The 17,688-nt window shown below is 46.7% G+C and overlaps 1 protein-coding gene across 2 annotated transcripts in view; it reads left to right on the forward strand.

Moving 5' to 3' along the window:
* Positions 1-17,688, forward strand: part of LARP1 (La ribonucleoprotein 1, translational regulator) — a 547,470-nt gene that overhangs the window by 305,361 nt on the left and 224,421 nt on the right. For both annotated transcript variants that reach the window (XM_069199616.1, XM_069199617.1), the window contains exon 11: positions 8,711-9,076. In XM_069199616.1, the coding sequence (XP_069055717.1) occupies positions 8,711-9,076 (366 nt within the window). The remainder of the gene's footprint in view (positions 1-8,710; positions 9,077-17,688) is intronic.

Genomic DNA, 17,688 nt, shown 5'->3' on the forward strand with positions numbered 1-17,688 from the left:
GGGTCACCCCCCAAATGCTACATTTAGGGGTGTTGGGGGTCAGGGGACAGTAGACAATGGCTACTGTCCCTGAGGGTGGCTGCACCCTCCTTGTGCCCACTCCCTCTGGGGTGTAGGGCACATCTCTATCCCTATCGGTCATAATCCTCCAAAGCAAGATTAACCCCTTAGCTGCTGGGCCTTGCCCCCTCCCCCCCCCCCCCCGTGCTGAGCCCTTTTTTGGCTATTTGGGTAGTTCGCGCTTAGGGCTTCATAACTTTTTGTCCACATAAGCTAACCACGCCAGATTTGCGTCCTTTTTTCCCAACATCCTAGGGATTCTAATGGTACCCAGAGTTTGTGGTTTACCCTGGAGGAGACCAAGAAAATAGCCAAAATACAGTGAAGATTTCGTTTTTTCCACAAAAATGGGAAAAAAGGGCCGCCGAAGAAGGCTTGTGGTTTTTCCCTAAAAATGTCATCAACAAAGGGTTTCTGGTGCTGAAATCACTATCTTCCCACCTTTCAGGAACGGGCAGACTTTAATCAGAAAACCACATTTTCCAACACAAATTTGGCATTTTACTGGGACATACCCCATTTTTACTATTTTTGGTGCTTTCAACCTCCTTCCAGTTAGTGACAGGAATGGGTGTGAAACCAATGCTGGATCCCGGAAAGCTAAACATTTCTGAAAACTAGACAAAATTCTGAATTCAGCAAGGGGTCATTTGTGTAGATCCTACAAGGTTTTCCTACAGAAAACAGCTGAAATAAAACAATATTGAAATTGAGCTGAAAACAGCCATTTTTCTTTGTTTTACTCTGTAACTTTTTCCTGCGATGTCAGATTTCTGAAAGCAATATACCGTTTTGTCTGCTGGACTCTTCTGGTTGCGGGGATATAAAGGGCTTGTAGGTTCATCAAGAACCCTAGGTACCCAGAGCCAATAAATGAGCTGCACCCTGCAGTTGGTTTTCATTCTATACTGGGCATACAGCAATTCATTTGCTGAAATATGAAGAGTGAAAAAGAGGTATCAAGAAAACCTTTGCATTTCCAAAATGGGATCAAGATAAGGTTTTGAGGACAAGTGGTTATTTGCACATCTCTGAATTCCGAGGTGCCCATACTAGCATGTGAATTGCAGGGCATTTCTCAAATAGACGTCTTTTTTACACACACTCTTATATTTGGAAGGAAAAAATGTAGAGAAAGATTAGGGGCAATAACACTTGTTTTGCTATTCTATGTTCCCCCAAGTCTCCCGATAAAAATTATACCTCACTTGTGTGGGTAGGCCTAGCACCCGCGACAGGAAATGCCCCAAAACACAACGTGGACACATCCCATTTTTTGACAAAATACAGAGGTGTTTTTTGCAAAGTGCCTACCTGTAGATTTTGGCCTCTAGCTCAGCCGGCACCTAGGGAAACCTACCAAAACTGTGCATTTTTGAAAACTAGAGACCTAGGGGAATCCAAGATGGGGTGACTCGCGGGGCTCTGACCAGGTTCTGTTACCCAGAATCCTTTGCAAACCTCAAAGTGGCAAAAAAAACATGTTTTCCTCACATTTCGGTGACAGAAAGTTCTGGAATCTGAGAGGAGCCACAAATTTCCTTCCACCCAGCGTCCCCCCAAGACTCCCGATAAAAATGATATCTCACTTGTGTGGGTAGGCCTAGCGCCCGCGACAGGAATGGATCACACAAGGGTCAATGGTAGTCCTTGCTTGAGGTCTACTGTTAACCCTGGAGTGATTCATTCCTGAAGCAGGCACTAGGCGCAGGCACACAAGCGGGGTTGTGTTTTTATCAGGACCAGTGGGGAAACACTGGGTGGTAGGAATTTTGAGGATCCCTGCAGATCCCTGGACTTCTGCTCATTTTTAAGCACATAATGTAATTTCAAGGGGATTCTGGGTGAAGGAAAACTGGTGAAAGCCATGCAAGTCCTGCACCCTTGGACTCCCCTGGTACTAGTTTGTTAAAGTTAACCCACCACTCACACTGGTTGGTTTTAGCACCTCCAGAAATTATGGTTTCAAAGCATGATTACTTATCAAAGTATCTGAATATTGAAACCAAGCCTTCTGAAGGTGAGCCATAAAGCCGCGTCCAGGCACCAACCTCTTTATGGTCCATTCACGCACAACAAACAACCCTTTCATATCGCCAGCCACTGGCCCAATCCAATCAATCACTCCACTCACATTAACTTACCGCTGCCAGACAAGGGCCCATCACATTCACACGCCACAGAACGGAATAAGTTTGACTACATTTTACCACCTGTCAAGTAACTGCCTCCTTCTTCCTTAACATTACCAAATGCATGCGTGTAAGGAAATGCCTCCTTGGCATGGTTACCCCCTGACTTTTTGCCTTTGCTGATGCTATGTTTTGAATTGAAAGTGTGCTGAGGCCTGCTAACCAGGCCCCAGCACCAGTGTTCTTTCCCTAACCTGTACTTTTGATTCCACAATTGGCACACCCTGGCATCCAGATAAGTCCCTTGTAACTGGTACCTCTGGTACCAAGGGCCCTGATGCCAGGGAAGGTCTCTAAGGGCTGCAGCATGTATTATGCCACCCTAGAGACCCCTCACTCAGCACAGACACACTGCTTACCAGCTTGTGTGTGCTAGTGAGAACAAAACGAGTAAGTCGACATGGCACTCCCCTCAGGGTGCCATGCCAGCCTCTCACTGCCTATGCAGTATAGGTAAGACACCCCTCTAGCAGGCCTTACAGCCCTAAGGCAGGGTGCACTATACCATAGGTGAGGGTACCAGTGCATGAGCACTGTGCCCCTACAGTGTCTAAGCAAAACCTTAGACATTGTAAGTGCAGGGTAGCCATAAGAGTATATGGTCTGGGAGTCTGTTTTACACGAACTCCACAGCACCATAATGGCTACACTGAAAACTGGGAAGTTTGGTATCAAACTTCTCAGCACAATAAATGCACACTGATGCCAGTGTACATTTTATTGTAAAATACACCACAGAGGGCACCTTAGAGGTGCCCCCTGAAACTTAACCGACTATCTGTGTAGGCTGACTGGTTCCAGCAGCCTGCCACACTAGAGACATGTTGCTGGCCCCATGAGGAGAGTGCCTTTGTCACTCTGAGGCCAGTAACAAAGCCTGCACTGGGTGGAGATGCTAACACTTCCCCCAGGCAGGAGCTGTAACACCTGGCGGTGAGCCTCAAAGGCTCACCCCTTTGTCACAGCCCAGCAGGGCACTCAAGCTTAGTGGAGTTGCCCACCCCCTCCGGCCACGGCCCCCACTTTTGGCGGCAAGGCTGGAGGGAACAAAGAAAGCAACAAGGAGTCACTGGCCAGTCAGGACAGCCCCTAAGGTGTCCTGAGCTGAGGTGACTCTAACTTTTAGAAATCCTCCATCTTGCAGATGGAGGATTCCCCCAATAGGATTAGGGATGTGACCCCCTCCCCTTGGGAGGAGGCACAAAGAGGGTGTACTCACCCTCGGGGCTAGTAGCCATTGGCTACTAACCCCCAGACCTAAACACGCCCTTAAATTTAGTATTTAAGGGCTCCCCTGAACCTAAGAATTTAGATTCCTGCAACAACAAGGACTGCCTAGCTGAAAACCCCTGCAGAGGAAGACCAGAAGACAACAACTGCCTTGGCTCCAGAAACTCACCGGCCTTTCTCCTGCCTTCCAAGGAACTCTGCTCCAGCGACGCCTTCCAAAGGGACCAGCGACCTCTGAATCCTCTGAGGACTGCCCTGCTTCGACGACGACAAGAAACTCCCGAGGACAGCGGACCTGCTCCAAAAAGACTGCAACTTTATCCAAAGGAGCAGCTTTAAAGAACCCTGCAATCTCCCCGCAAGAAGCGTGAGACTTGCAACACTGCACCCGGCGACCCCGACTCGGCTGGTGGAGAACCAACACCTCAGGGAGGACCCCCGGACTACTCTCCGACTGTGAGTACCCAAACCTGTCCCCCCTGAGCCCCCACAGCGCCGCCTGCAGAGGGAATCCCGAGGCTTCCCCTGACCGCGACTCTCTGAAACCTAAGTCCCGACGCCTGGAAAAGACCCTGCACCCGCAGCCCCCAGGACCTGAAGGACCGGACTTTCACTGCAGAAGTGACCCCCAGGAGTCCCTCTCCCTTGCCCAAGTGGAGGTTTCCCCGAGGAACCCCCCCCCCCCCCCTTGCCTGCCTGCAGCGCTGAAGAGATCCCTTGATCTCTCATTGACTTCCATTGCGAACCCGACGCTTGTTCTAACACTGCACCCGGCCGCCCCCGCGCCGCTGAGGGTGAAATTTCTATGTGGGCTTGTGTCCCCCCCGGTGCCCTACAAAACCCCCCTGGTCTGCCCTCCGAAGACGCGGGTACTTACCTGCTGGCAGACTGGAACCGGGGCACCCCCTTCTCTCCATTGAAGCCTATGCGTTTTGGGCACCACTTTGACCTCTGCACCTGACCGGCCCTGAGCTGCTGGTGTGGTAACTTTGGGGTTGCTCTGAACCCCCAACGGTGGGCTACCTTGGACCAAGAACTGAACCCTGTAAGTGTCTTACTTACCTGGTAAAACTAACAAAAACTTACCTCCCCCAGGAACTGTGAAAATTGCACTGTCCACTTTTGAAATAGCTATTTGTGAATAACTTGAAAAGTATACATGCAATTGAAATGATTCAAAGTTCCTAATGTACTTACCTGCAATACCTTTCAAACAAGATATTACATGTTAAATTTGAACCTGTGGTTCTTAAAATAAACTAAGAAAATATATTTTTCTATAACAAAACCTATTGGCTGGATTTGTCTGAGTGTGTGTACCTCATTTATTGTCTAGGTGTATGTACAACAAATGCTTAACACTACTCCTTGGATAAGCCTACTGCTCGACCACACTACCACAAAATAGAGCATTAGTATCTCTTTTTACCACTATTTTACCTCTAAGGGGAACCCTTGGACTCTGCATGCTATTCCTTACTTTGAAATAGCACATACAGAGCCAACTTCCTACAATGCGTAACAAACCTTTACTAATGACTCCTGTGACAGCCACCTGAGGCTCAGGAAGACATGTTTTTCATGCGCCTTTAACGCACTCTCTGTGCTAAATCCAACTCCTTCCAGTTTGTGGATGCAAGTTGGGGGTGTCCGAGTATGCCGTACAAAGCGATTCCTCGAACTGAGTGAGCATATCTACCTTTGAAACTAAGGGAGACATGCTGGGGATTTCTCATTATGTTCCCTAAAGAGAAGGTCATAGGCTATGGAAAAGGGTAGTGTTTGGTACATAGGGGAGTCCATGAGAACGTAGCATATGTCCCAGCCAACATTATTTGCAGTGATGTGACTATAATGCACTTATACAGCAAACTGAACATCTACTAAGTTCTGATGGAGGATGAACATGTATAGGTCAGTGTTTGACCTGCTTTTCAAGTCATTCTCCTTCAGTGCTGGGATGGCACCAATGGGTTTGAATCCATAGGTGTAGATGATGTACATCTGTACTACCTTTAATATCTGCCTTCTACCTGTGCAATAACCCTGTGAAGGCACTCCTACCATAAGCTTTCCTTACCCATCCATGTCTCTGTTCTCATCAGAGTCCTGGCTAATCCTGTATAATAGCCAAGTGAACCTATACTAGTTTGTGGAAGCAAGTTGGGGGTTTCCAAGTATGCCCTACAAAGTGATTCCTCGAACTGAGAGAGCATATCTACCGTTGAAAGTAAGGTAGACATGCAGGTGAAGAAAGGGTACTCCATGGCAATGTGGCATATGTTCTGTCCACTAGTATATGCAGTAGGGGGAAGAAAATGCATGTTAATTGAACAGAACACCGACCAAGCCAAAAGGAAGTCCATGATGAAGTAAAATTCTGTGGCTCCTTGCCTAACGAAGCAGTGGCCCATGGACGTTCGGTATCCATGCACTGCCACTGAAAGGATTACCCAACAGCAGCTCAACCTCAGTCGATTTCCCAGAACTTTGCTTTAGTATGATACAACGCAAAGCAAGTAGGGATACAGAGGCCTGGTTGTGATGGACACTGGGGACAGTAATACCGACTCTCCTGCCGCTTTCCATGCTTTGAGCACACTTTACAGCGACGACATGGACGATCCTTTTTGGGTGTTTTAGGTATGCGATCCGCAAAGTGTCGCTCCTGCAGCCTTGCCACATCCTCCAGAACATATGAGGTGGAGGCTGCTGCTTCTTCTGTAACAGCAGTGAGGCTTTCAATTACAGACAACTGGAAGTCAAGGAAAGTCATGAGTCTTTCTGTTGTTGTCTGACGGTAAACAACATACGCATTATATGTTGCCATCTGAATCAGGTGGGTAAACAGCTTCTTGTACCAAGTGCGAGTTTTAAGACACACATTGTATGGTTGAAGAACCTGGTCGTTCTTGTCCACTCCACCCATGTACTTATTGTAATCGAGTATACAGATGGGCTTGTGGACTTCGGCCATCTGACCCCAAACCATGATGGGAGAAGTGCTCTCATCATGAATTGTAGTGAGCACGTATACATCACGTCTATCTAGGAACTTGACTGCGAGCAGTTTGTTAGAACGCAATGCAGTACTCTGTGATTTCTGGAGCTTCTTGCAAACAAGCTCCCGCGGGAATCCTTTGCGGTTACAACGAACTGTACCGCAGGCCACAGTGCCAGCTTTGTAGAGCTCACTGAACAGCTCTACTCCTGTATAGAAATTGTCCACATAAAGGTTATAACCTTTGTGAAGAAGTGGCTGGACAAGTTCCCATACAATCTTACCTGTGACCCCTAACGCGGGAGGGCAACCTACAGGGTTTAGGGTAGAATCCTTCCCTGTATACACTCTCAAGCTGTACCCATAGCCAGTAGAGCTCTCACACAGCATGTACAGCTTTATGCCATAGCGAGCTCTTTTGCTCGCAATGTACTGTCTGAAAAGCAGCCGTCCTTTGTACAGGATCAAGGACTCATCGACTGCTATATTCTTTCCAGGAGTATAGATCTCTGGAAACCTGGCAGACAAATGTTCCACGACAGGCCGAATTTTGAACAACCTGTCATGATCTGGATGGTCCCGGGGCAATGCAGCAGAATTGTCATTGAAATGCAGCATGCGCTGCAGTAGCAAAAAACGATCTCTGCTCATGTATGGTGCGAAGATGGGAGTTACCCAAACCGTGCGAGTCGTCCAGTAGGACTGCAAGGTGGGTTTCTGTACTAACCCCATTTTGAGCGTAAGGCCGAAACAATTCTTCAACTCCGCCAGCGAAGTGGGAGTCCACTGGCGTGCCCTAGAATGGGGCCTTAGAGTGCCTCCGCACTCCCTCAGAAATTGGTCTGCACGCAAATTTGTTTGCTGCACAACTTTCTGAAGAAAGTCAACATCCAAAAACAGATAGATGTAGTCGACTGGCAAAAAGTTAGCTGTATCGACTTTACATCCAGCGTCACCAGTAAAAGGTGGAATTTGGGGCTGAACCAAACAGGGGGGCTGCCAAGAGCGTGCTCTCTGGGTTCGGCTAACCCAATGTGGTCCCGCTGCCCAGAATGTGCTTGCGAAGGGACAGCACGGATGTCGTCATTGTCTCCTTCAGACTCACTGGAAGAGGTGTTGTCAGATGGGACTCCGCAGACTGAAAAATCACTCCCAGAATCTGCCCCATTGTCTTCCCCCTCAGATGCTGTCTCAGTGTCTGCTGTCTCAGTCTCTGATCCTACATCAGAACTGTCCTCCATAACCCGAGCTAGGGCTTGATCAGCAGTCATCCAACGAGATGCCATCTCTGCAACTGGCTAAACTGTCCCTCTAAATTACTAGCCTACGTAGAAGGCAGATAGCCACAAAATTGCTTGTGGGTATGTTTGTTGTGTACAACAGGAAATGTAGTCACCTTACCTTCGCTTCTTCTCCAATTCTGCAGATTCTCTGAAAACACTGAAAAAAACAAAAAAAAGAATGTATTACTTCACCTTACCACACACCCTGTGCAACCGTCATTTTTAGTGCTCTGCCTCCCATTACCTCCTCTTCTAATTCCCTCAGTACTACCCAGCAAAAGTGCCACTCATATCTCCATAGTCCCCCCTGGCATTACATTTGTTTTAAAGCGCGAGGTGCATCTGTCATGTTAATCATTGAAAGTCTACCCCAGCCTCACTTTATACTGCAAGCTTAGTCACAATGATGCACAATTTGGCCACTTTGCAAATGTCATTGAGCTGGCTGGCTTAGTATACTTCCAGTAATATGCTGGCTGTAGTGCAGAAGTGGTAGAAGTCTGTTCCTGTTTTGACTGTTAGCCCTAATGTGGGTGCTCATGTTTCCAGCACTATGCTGCCCACCCATCTACATGAAATGGAATGGCCAGTACCCTTCTACGTGAAATGGAATGGCCAGCATCCTTCTAAGTGAAGTGGATTGGCCAGTGGGAATACCTGCATGTATGAATAAGGTTGGAGCTATTTGACTACACTAAGTTTTGTATTGACAGATTTGAGAAGCTGACTAATCCTGCCACTGGTTAACTGTATAAAGCTCAGAACCTTTGATCTAGTATCCCAAGTCCACAAACAATTTATCCTTAAGTGTTGAGAGCCAGTTCTTTGTGGTGTGCACTAATATGCTTGTATGTAACAAGACTCGTTCTTCAGCTTGTACAATGCTTTAATGGTTTGGGTCACTTTATCATCAGCTGACAAATGTAGAACTTTGTTTTTTGCAGAAGCCAGAGGAGGTGAAGTCTCCACCCCAGTTACAAAAAACTGTGAAGGACCAGGAAGAGCCTGAGGAATTGGACTTCATGTTTGATGAGGAAATGGCACAAATTGATGGTCGCAGGAACACCTTCACGGACTGGTCAGATGAGGACTCGGACTATGAAATTGATGATCGTGATGTGAACAAGATCTTGATTGTTACACAGACTCCTCCATACATGCGCAAACATCCTGGTGGCGATAGAACAGGCAATCATACTTCCCGCGCCAAAATGAGCTCAGAATTTGCAAAGGCTATCAATGATGGACTTTTTTACTATGAACAAGATCTTTGGACAGAGCAGTTCGAGCCTGAATATTCTCAGATAAAGGTGAGCTGCTACTATATATAATTTTTAAGTGTTTGACTTTTTTTTTTTTTTTTTTTTTAAGTGTTGGAAAAGCTTGAGCAAAGCTATAAAACTATACAGGGTCCCCCAAAACATTGCAACATGATGTCCTCAATATTTGACTGCTGGGTGCTGTGAGAATTGTTCATGGCAAACAACCCTATCAATCTTGTTGAGCAGCTCCATAACCTCCAGGCATAGAGGCACGTGTCTGCTCCATCCCAGACACCCCTGACCACCCCTCATCTTTATTCCTGGAGGCCAGTAGGTGCTTCCCCCCCCCAAAACAAATTATCTCGACCTTTAGAATTCTTACTTTGAAGTCATGCCTTATGTACTGGAAGTTATTTTACTCTTCTGGAACCATTTGAATCTTCCTAACTTTAGTAGTTCAGGAGGCATTGTCATTAAAGACCTGTACAAGACCTCTTGTCCAGGCAAGTTTCCATAGTGCTACTGTACGTCCTTGTACCTGTCATGATTGCTCCAACTTGTAGAGGTCCTCAGCCCTTGTAGTTTCCTAGACAAACGCCATGCTAACCTTTATTATAATTGTACACAAAAAATGTGTTGAACTGGCACCCTAGCCATCCACTGCACATAACTTAAAGCTCATTGACCATGGGACCTTTGACTCAGACTGGACTGCTTTTCAAACACCTGCTTCCCTCTTATCCGGTCAGTCTTACCTTGTTAAAGGCTACTGTGGAGCACAATTGGGGGCTCCTGTTTTCAGGATACTTGCTTCGTTCTTTGGATGCTGTTTTCATCTGTTTATCGTAGAGGATTGTCAGATGAGCAGTGTTCATTCATGATATTAATTTCTGACATTTGTAAATGTTCATCTTTCTGCCTGGAGATCTTAAGCAAATATTGTGATATTTTCTGCCTGGCATACTTTCCCATTGTTGATTAATAACTCAAATGATTGAGAGCTCCCACTTTCACATCCCCAGAGGCTAATAATTACTGTAGTCCTCAGGGTTATGTTACAACATGGCACCTAGTATGTTAGAGCTAGAAACACTTGTGTTGTAGCTCTGGTATTTGTAGGTGCAGGACAATGCCACTGTTGGCATGGTTGCCCCCTAACTTTTTTGCCTTTTGATGCTAGTTATGATTGAAATTGTGCTGTAACCCTGCTTACCAGCACCAGTGTTCTTTCCCTAAGACAGTACCTTAGTCTCCACAATTGGCACAGCCCTGACACACAGATAAGTCCCTTGTAAATAGTACCCTTGGTACCAAGGGCCCTGTGGCCAGGGAAGGTCTCTAAGGGCTGAAGCATGTATTATGCTACCCTGGGGACCCCTCACTCAGCCCATGGACACTGCCTCACAGCGTGTGTGCTGGTGGGGAGAAAAAGACCTAAGTCGACATGGCACTTCCCTCAGGTTGCCATGCCCACAACCCACTGCCTGTGGCATAGGTAAGTCACCCCTCTAGCAGGCCTTACAGCCCTAAGGCAGGGTGCACTATACCACAGGTGTGGACATAGGTGCATGAGCACTATTCCCCTGCAGTGTCTAAGCAAAACTTTAGACATTGTAAGGGCAGGGTAGCCATAAAGAGTATATGGTCTGGGAGTTTGTCAAACACGAACTCCACAGTTCCATAATGGCTACACTGAAATCTGGGAAGTTTGGTATCAAACTTCTCAGAACAATAAATGTGCACTGATGCCAGTGTGGGATTTATTGTAAAATACACCCAGAGCGGGTATTAGAGATGCCCCCCTGAATACCAGTCCGACTCCTAGTGCTAGGCTGACCAGTTTCTGCCAGCCTGTCACAACCAGACGAGTTTCTGGCCACATGGGGTGAGTGCCTTTGTCACTCTGTGGCCAGGAACAAGGCCTGTACTGGGTGGAGGTGCTTCACACCTTCCCCGGATGGGTCTGTCAGCAGCACAGCAAAGAGGGATTCCCACGTCGCAGGAGTTGCAGAGAGGACATGGTTCTTGGAGCTGTGTAGTGCTGGAGGCTGGGGCTACTTGGAGCATTGGGATCAATCAATGTACGAGTTGTGTCAAAGAAATTCAACCAAAGGTCATCATGCATATACCACAAATATCAAGAATCCGGGGCAAGTCAGTGGGTAAATAACACTGTAGATAAAATTGCACTCCCAGGAAAAAAACGAGCTCAAGACAAAATGACCAGTAAGTATACCCCTAGGAATCCACGATATATCCTGGCCCCAGGAAAGTCATGCCTCATCCTGTAAACTCTGGGTGCACTGGTAGATGAATCAAGAGGATGCAGTAACTTTGAGGCTGTGCAAGCGATGAAAAACCACATTGCAGCGAGGGGACCAGCACATCTGTCCCTCCTTATCCAGTCAAGATGATCCCTGAACTAACATATGCTTCTTTAAAATTTCGTTTAGCAGCCATTGTGGCCTATACAGTAGGCCACAAAGGAAAAAGTGTTTGCTTCTCCTGTGATTAATAGATTTTTTAGAGGGACCACAAAAAATGGCACCACCCATAAGGGTAGCTGGCCCAATATGTAACTTAAACCTGGCTTTAACACAACTGATGGCGAAACCCTTTGAGCCTCTTCTCAAAGTATCTTTAAAAATACACTAAAAACAGGAAAACCAAACATTTGTATCCTTTTCAGAAAATAACCAGGGTACTCCAGTTTAAAAAAAAAATACAATTGCTAAATATAGCTATCAAAGGAGTCAGTTGTCATTCAAGTGCATGAGCACCATTCAATTACAATTCAAGAGCCCATTGAGCACACAAAAAATAGAAAAAATAGCCTTTCTAGCTAACCTACTGCTACAGGACATTTGTGTGGCTGCTTCCTGGTCTTCGGTGCATACATTCACAAGACAGTACCTTAGACATTCAAATGAACAAGGATGCTCAAGTTGGAAAAGTATTAAAACATTCATTTACAAATTTAAGCTCAACTTCATCACAACCACTTCAAGGTTAAATACTGCTATAAAATCAGTGCACAGCATGTGAATCCAGAAAAGGTTCAATACAAAAGGAAATAGTTTCTTACCTGTTGGTATATCTTGCAGATTAAAGAATTTTCTGTATTCACAAGCAACCCACCTGCCTCCCCAGAAGATTAAGGTGAATTTTAAAAAAATAAAAAAATCTGAAGATGGCGACCAAAAGGAAGGCTTCTGGGAGGGAGGGTATGAGACGTCACAGGAGGTTGGTCTAACCACCAAATGGTGGAGGTCAATGCCCAACAGAGGGAGGACTACTACTACTTTAGAGAATTCATTCCCAACCACTAGATGTCAGAATAGTCTTCTAACTGCAGAATTACACCTACATGTAAGAAACCTTTTCCTTTTTGAACTTCTTTGACTTACCTGCTCTCCATGACTTCGACGATTGGTCATGAGACTGGCCTCATGAGTGTGTGTGTGTGACCTCAACCGAGCCTTTTTAGACTTCCTCTGGAGTTTCCCAACAGCAATTTTGGTTTTGCGTTCGGAGATGGCCTTATGATTCTATTTCATGGAGTAGTCACATGCAGCGGAGTTGTTTGGAACCAAGACATCAGAGGTAGACACGGTGGTGTCTGTCACAGAAATTTGGCGGTTAGTCTTGCACGGTTTGAACCCTTTGGAATTTGGAGAGGACATATCTCTAGCACATTGGAAACGTATGGATAAAAATTGTTAGGCTGACAGGAATATAGGGAGCTCTTGATCTGCACTAGGCACGAACGAAAGGAACAGATATGAGCGCATATCTGGGACATGATGGATCTGGCTTGGAGCTGCGCAGTGCTACTTACAGACATGCAAGGGAAGTGCCGTTAAATTCTCCGGATCCAGTCTGACACCCAGGGGTCTTCTTGAGGTGAGTCTGTGGTTAGATAGTCTAAGCCGAATATAGTCTATCGGAATCAGACCTTCCACTGCTCGGTTTTTCAGGTTCTACTTGTGAGGAAATGGGGTGTATTACATGGTTGTTACATGTTGTGCGACCTCATTATGTAATAAACTTAACCAACCCCTATAGGTTCAGTAGGTTGTCTGTAAACCCCTCAGCTCAACCCCAGTTATCTATGACACTGAGCAGCAAGGTTTAACAACGGAACTGGTGTTAAGCATTTAAACAGCACTAAAGGATTTGAAGAAGAAATCAGCATAGCACTTTAGAAATCCAATGCAAATTTAAACAAAAAGAAAAAAAGATTGTCTTTTTATAATTTAAATACTAGAATGAAAAAGTTACACTGGAGATTTCCGAAGATGTAGATTCAGATTTTATTAGCAATGATAAATCAAGAAATTTCACTCAACTGTGAACACGCCTTGGCAAAGTCCACAAATTGGACACAAACTTTTTCAAGGAAAACTTAGGTGTCAATGCCGTCAGAAGTACTTGGGGTGACAAACACCAGGTTTCTTCCCTCCTAATGACCATGTCTCAGGTAGTGTGGCATTTGGCTATCCCAGGATGCATCATTCTGCCCACTCCCAGCATGGCGAGACTCCCCTCAACACGCGACTCCTTAGCCCACCCCCAGAGGTGTGCCAACCATGTGGCTACACCCCCTGGAAAAAACAATTTTACTGGCTTCTCTGCTGTACCCAGTGCCAGCCTGTCTACCGAAACAGTGTTCGATGGCATCTGTCGCTGTAGATACGCATGTTCTGCAATAGCTCGCCATCTGGTGTTGGGCCGGAGTGTTACAAGTTGTTTTTCTTCGAAGAAGTCTTTCGAGTCACGGGACCGAGTGACTCCTCCTTTTGTCTCCATTGCGCATGGGCGTCGACTCCATCCTCGATTGTTTTTTTTCCGCCATCGGGTTCGGACGTGTTCCTGTCGCTCCGAGTTTCGGAACAGAAAAAATAGTTAATTTCGGAAGATTTTCGTCGGTATTGTTGCGTTCGGGATCGGCATACTTACATTCAACACCGCATCGAAGATCGAAGAGCTCCGGTGCCCTTCGGGGTAATTTTTCGATCCTCCGTCGGGGCCTGGTCGGCCCGACCGCGTGCTGAAGAACGCCGATGGAACGGACCCCGTTCCGTTTCTGCCCCAAATGCCACAATAAATACCCCTACACAGACCAACACTTGGTCTGCAACCTGTGCCTGTCACCTGAGCACAGCGAAGACACCTGCGAGGCCTGTCGTGCGTTCCGGTCCCGAAAAACACTCCGAGACCGTCGAGCCAGAAGACTTCAAATGGCGTCCGCACCGACAGCCCGACGGGAGTTCGAGGAACAGGAAGAGGAAGGTACCTTCTCGATCCAAGACTCAGACTCCGAAGGATTCGACGATACACAAACCGTGAGTAAGACGTCGAAAACCACACAAAGAAACATTTACAGGGCCCAGGGGACGCCACTGCCACCAGGCCATGGCTCAACCCATAAAATCGGTGACCGACCGTCGGCACCGAAAAAGGCCCAAACAGTGCCGAGATCGTCCGACTCCGGTCGAGACACCGGCACGCAGCCTTCTCGGGACCGAGAAAGTGCTGGAGACAAGCCTCGACACCGAGATGCCGGTGTGGACACGGCTCGACGCCGAGACAGCGGCACCGAAACAGATCGACGCCGAGAGGTTTCGGCCCCGAAAAGGAAAAAAGTCACCTCGGAGCCGAAAAAACACGCAGACACAGTTTCGACGCCGAAACAAACTGCAAGCGACCCAGCTTCAGGCTCTTATACAGAAGAGCACTCGCTAACCTCCCAAATGCAGAAGCATAGGTTTGAGGAAGAGCTACAAGCAACTGATGCGGACCATACGCAAAAGCGTATCTTCATTCAGCAGGGGACAGGAAAAATAAGCACCCTTCCCCCCATTAGGAGAAAGAGAAGGTTGGAGTTCCAGACGGAACAAGCACCACAACCAAAAGTGGTGAAAAGAGTTACACCACCACCCTCTCCTCCGCCCGTGATTAACGTTTCACCAGCACAAACGCCATCACACTCCCCAGCTCACACCACCATGAGCCAGGGTGACCAAGACCAGGACGCATGGGACCTATACGACGCCCCAGTGTCAGATAACAGCCCAGAGGCATATCCTACAAAGCCATCTCCACCAGAAGACAGCACCGCGTACTCTCAGGTGGTGGCTAGAGCAGCACAATTTCACAACGTAAGCCTCCACTCAGAACAGGTCGAGGATGATTTCCTGTTCAACACACTCTCCTCCACCCACAGCTCCTACCAAAGCCTGCCTATGCTCCCTGGTATGCTCCGGCACGCAAAAGACATATTTAAGGACCCGGTCAAAAGTAGGGCAATCACACCAAGGGTGGAAAAAAAGTATAAGCCGCCTCCTACAGACCCGGCTTTCATCACAACACAGCTGCCACCAGACTCTGTTGTTGTAGGAGCAGCTAGGAAAAGGGCCAACTCTCACACATCTGGAGATGCACCACCCCCAGATAAAGAAAGCCGCAAGTTTGATGCAGCTGGTAAAAGAGTCGCAGCACAAGCTGCAAACCAGTGGCGCATCGCGAACTCCCAGGCACTACTTGCGCGCTATGACAGAGCCCACTGGGACGAGATGCAACATCTCATTGAACATCTGCCCAAAGACTTCCAAAATAGGGCAAAACAAGTGGTTGAGGAGGGACAGGCCATCTCCAACAACCAGATCCGCTCCTCCATGGACGCTGCAGATACAGCTGCACGGACAATTAATACATCTGTAACTATCAGAAGGCATGCATGGCTCCGAACGTCTGGATTTAAACCAGAGATTCAACAAGCAGTTCTCAATATGCCTTTTAATGAAAAAGAACTGTTCGGTCCAGAAGTGGACACAGCGATTGAGAAACTCAAAAAAGATACGGACACTGCCAAAGCCATGGGCGCACTCTACTCCCCGCAGAGCAGAGGGAATTACAGCTCATTCCGTAAAACGCCCTTTCGAGGGGGGTTTCGGGGTCAAAGCACACAAGCCAGCACCTCACAAGCCACACCGTCCAGTTACCAAGGACAGTATAGAGGAGGTTTTCGGGGACAATATAGAGGAGGGCAATTCCCTAGAAATAGAGGAAGATTCCAAAGCCCCAAAACCCCTACTACTAAACAGTGACTCACATGTCACTCACCCCCTCCACACAACACCAGTGGGGGGACGAATAGGTCATTATTACAGAGCATGGGAGAAAATCACTACAGACACTTGGGTTCTAGCAATTATCCAACATGGTTACTGCATAGAATTTCTACAGTTCCCTCCAAACATACCACCAAAAGCACAAAATTTAACAACACACCATTCCAATCTCCTAGAGATAGAAGTGCAGGCACTATTGCAAAAGAATGCAATCGAATTAGTGCCAAACACACAAATAAACACAGGAGTTTACTCACTGTACTTTCTGATACCAAAGAAGGACAAAACACTGAGACCAATCCTAGACCTCAGAGTAGTCAACACTTTCATCAAATCAGACCACTTCCACATGGTCACACTACAAGAAGTATTGCCATTGCTAAAGCTGCACGACTACATGGCAACTTTAGACCTCAAGGATGCTTATTTCCATATACCAATTCACCCATCGCACAGGAAATACCTAAGGTTTGTATTCAAAGGAATACATTACCAATTCAAGGTACTGCCTTTCGGATTAACAACCGCACCAAGAGTCTTTACCAAATGTCTAGCGGTAGTCGCTGCACACATCAGAAGGCAGCAAATACATGTGTTCCCATATCTAGACGACTGGCTAATCAAGGCCCATTCGTTAATAGAGTGCTCAAATCACACAAATCATATCATACAAACCCTCTTCAAACTAGGGTTCACCGTCAATTTCACAAAATCCAAGATTCGGCCACGCAAGGTACAACAATACCTGGGAGCCATAATAGACACATCAAAAGGAGTAGCCACTCCAAGTCCACAAAGAATTCAAAATTTCAACACCATCATACAACGCATGTATCCAACACAAAAGATACAAGCAAAGATGGTATTACAACTCCTAGGCATGATGTCATCATGCATAGCCATTGTCCCAAACGCAAGACTGCACATGAGGCCCTTACAACAATGCCTAGCATCACAGTGGTCTCAAGCACAGGGTCACCTTCTAGATCTGGTGTTAATAGACCGCCAAACTTACCTCTCGCTTCTGTGGTGGAACAACATAAATTTAAACAAGGGGCGGCCTTTTCAAGACCCAGTGCCACAATACGTAATAACAACAGATGCTTCCATGACAGGGTGGGGAGCACACCTCGATCAACACAGCATACAAGGACAATGGAACGTACATCAAACAAAACTGCATATCAATCACCTAGAACTTCTTGCAGTTTTTCAAGCACTAAAAGCTTTCCAACCAATAATAGTTCACAAATACATTCTCGTCAAAACAGACAACATGACAACAATGTATTATCTAAACAAGCAGGGAGGGACGCACTCCACGCAGTTAAGCATGTTAGCACAAAAAATTTGGCATTGGGCAATTCACAACCAAATTCGCCTAATTGCACAGTTTATACCAGGGATACAAAATCAACTCGCAGACAATCTCTCTCGAGATCACCAACAGGTCCACGAATGGGAAATTCACCCCCAAATACTGAACACTTATTTCAAACTCTGGGGAACACCTCAGATAGACTTGTT

The sequence above is a fragment of the Pleurodeles waltl genome, chromosome 7 (genome assembly GCF_031143425.1).
Source record: "Pleurodeles waltl isolate 20211129_DDA chromosome 7, aPleWal1.hap1.20221129, whole genome shotgun sequence".
NCBI lineage: Eukaryota > Metazoa > Chordata > Amphibia > Caudata > Salamandridae > Pleurodeles > Pleurodeles waltl.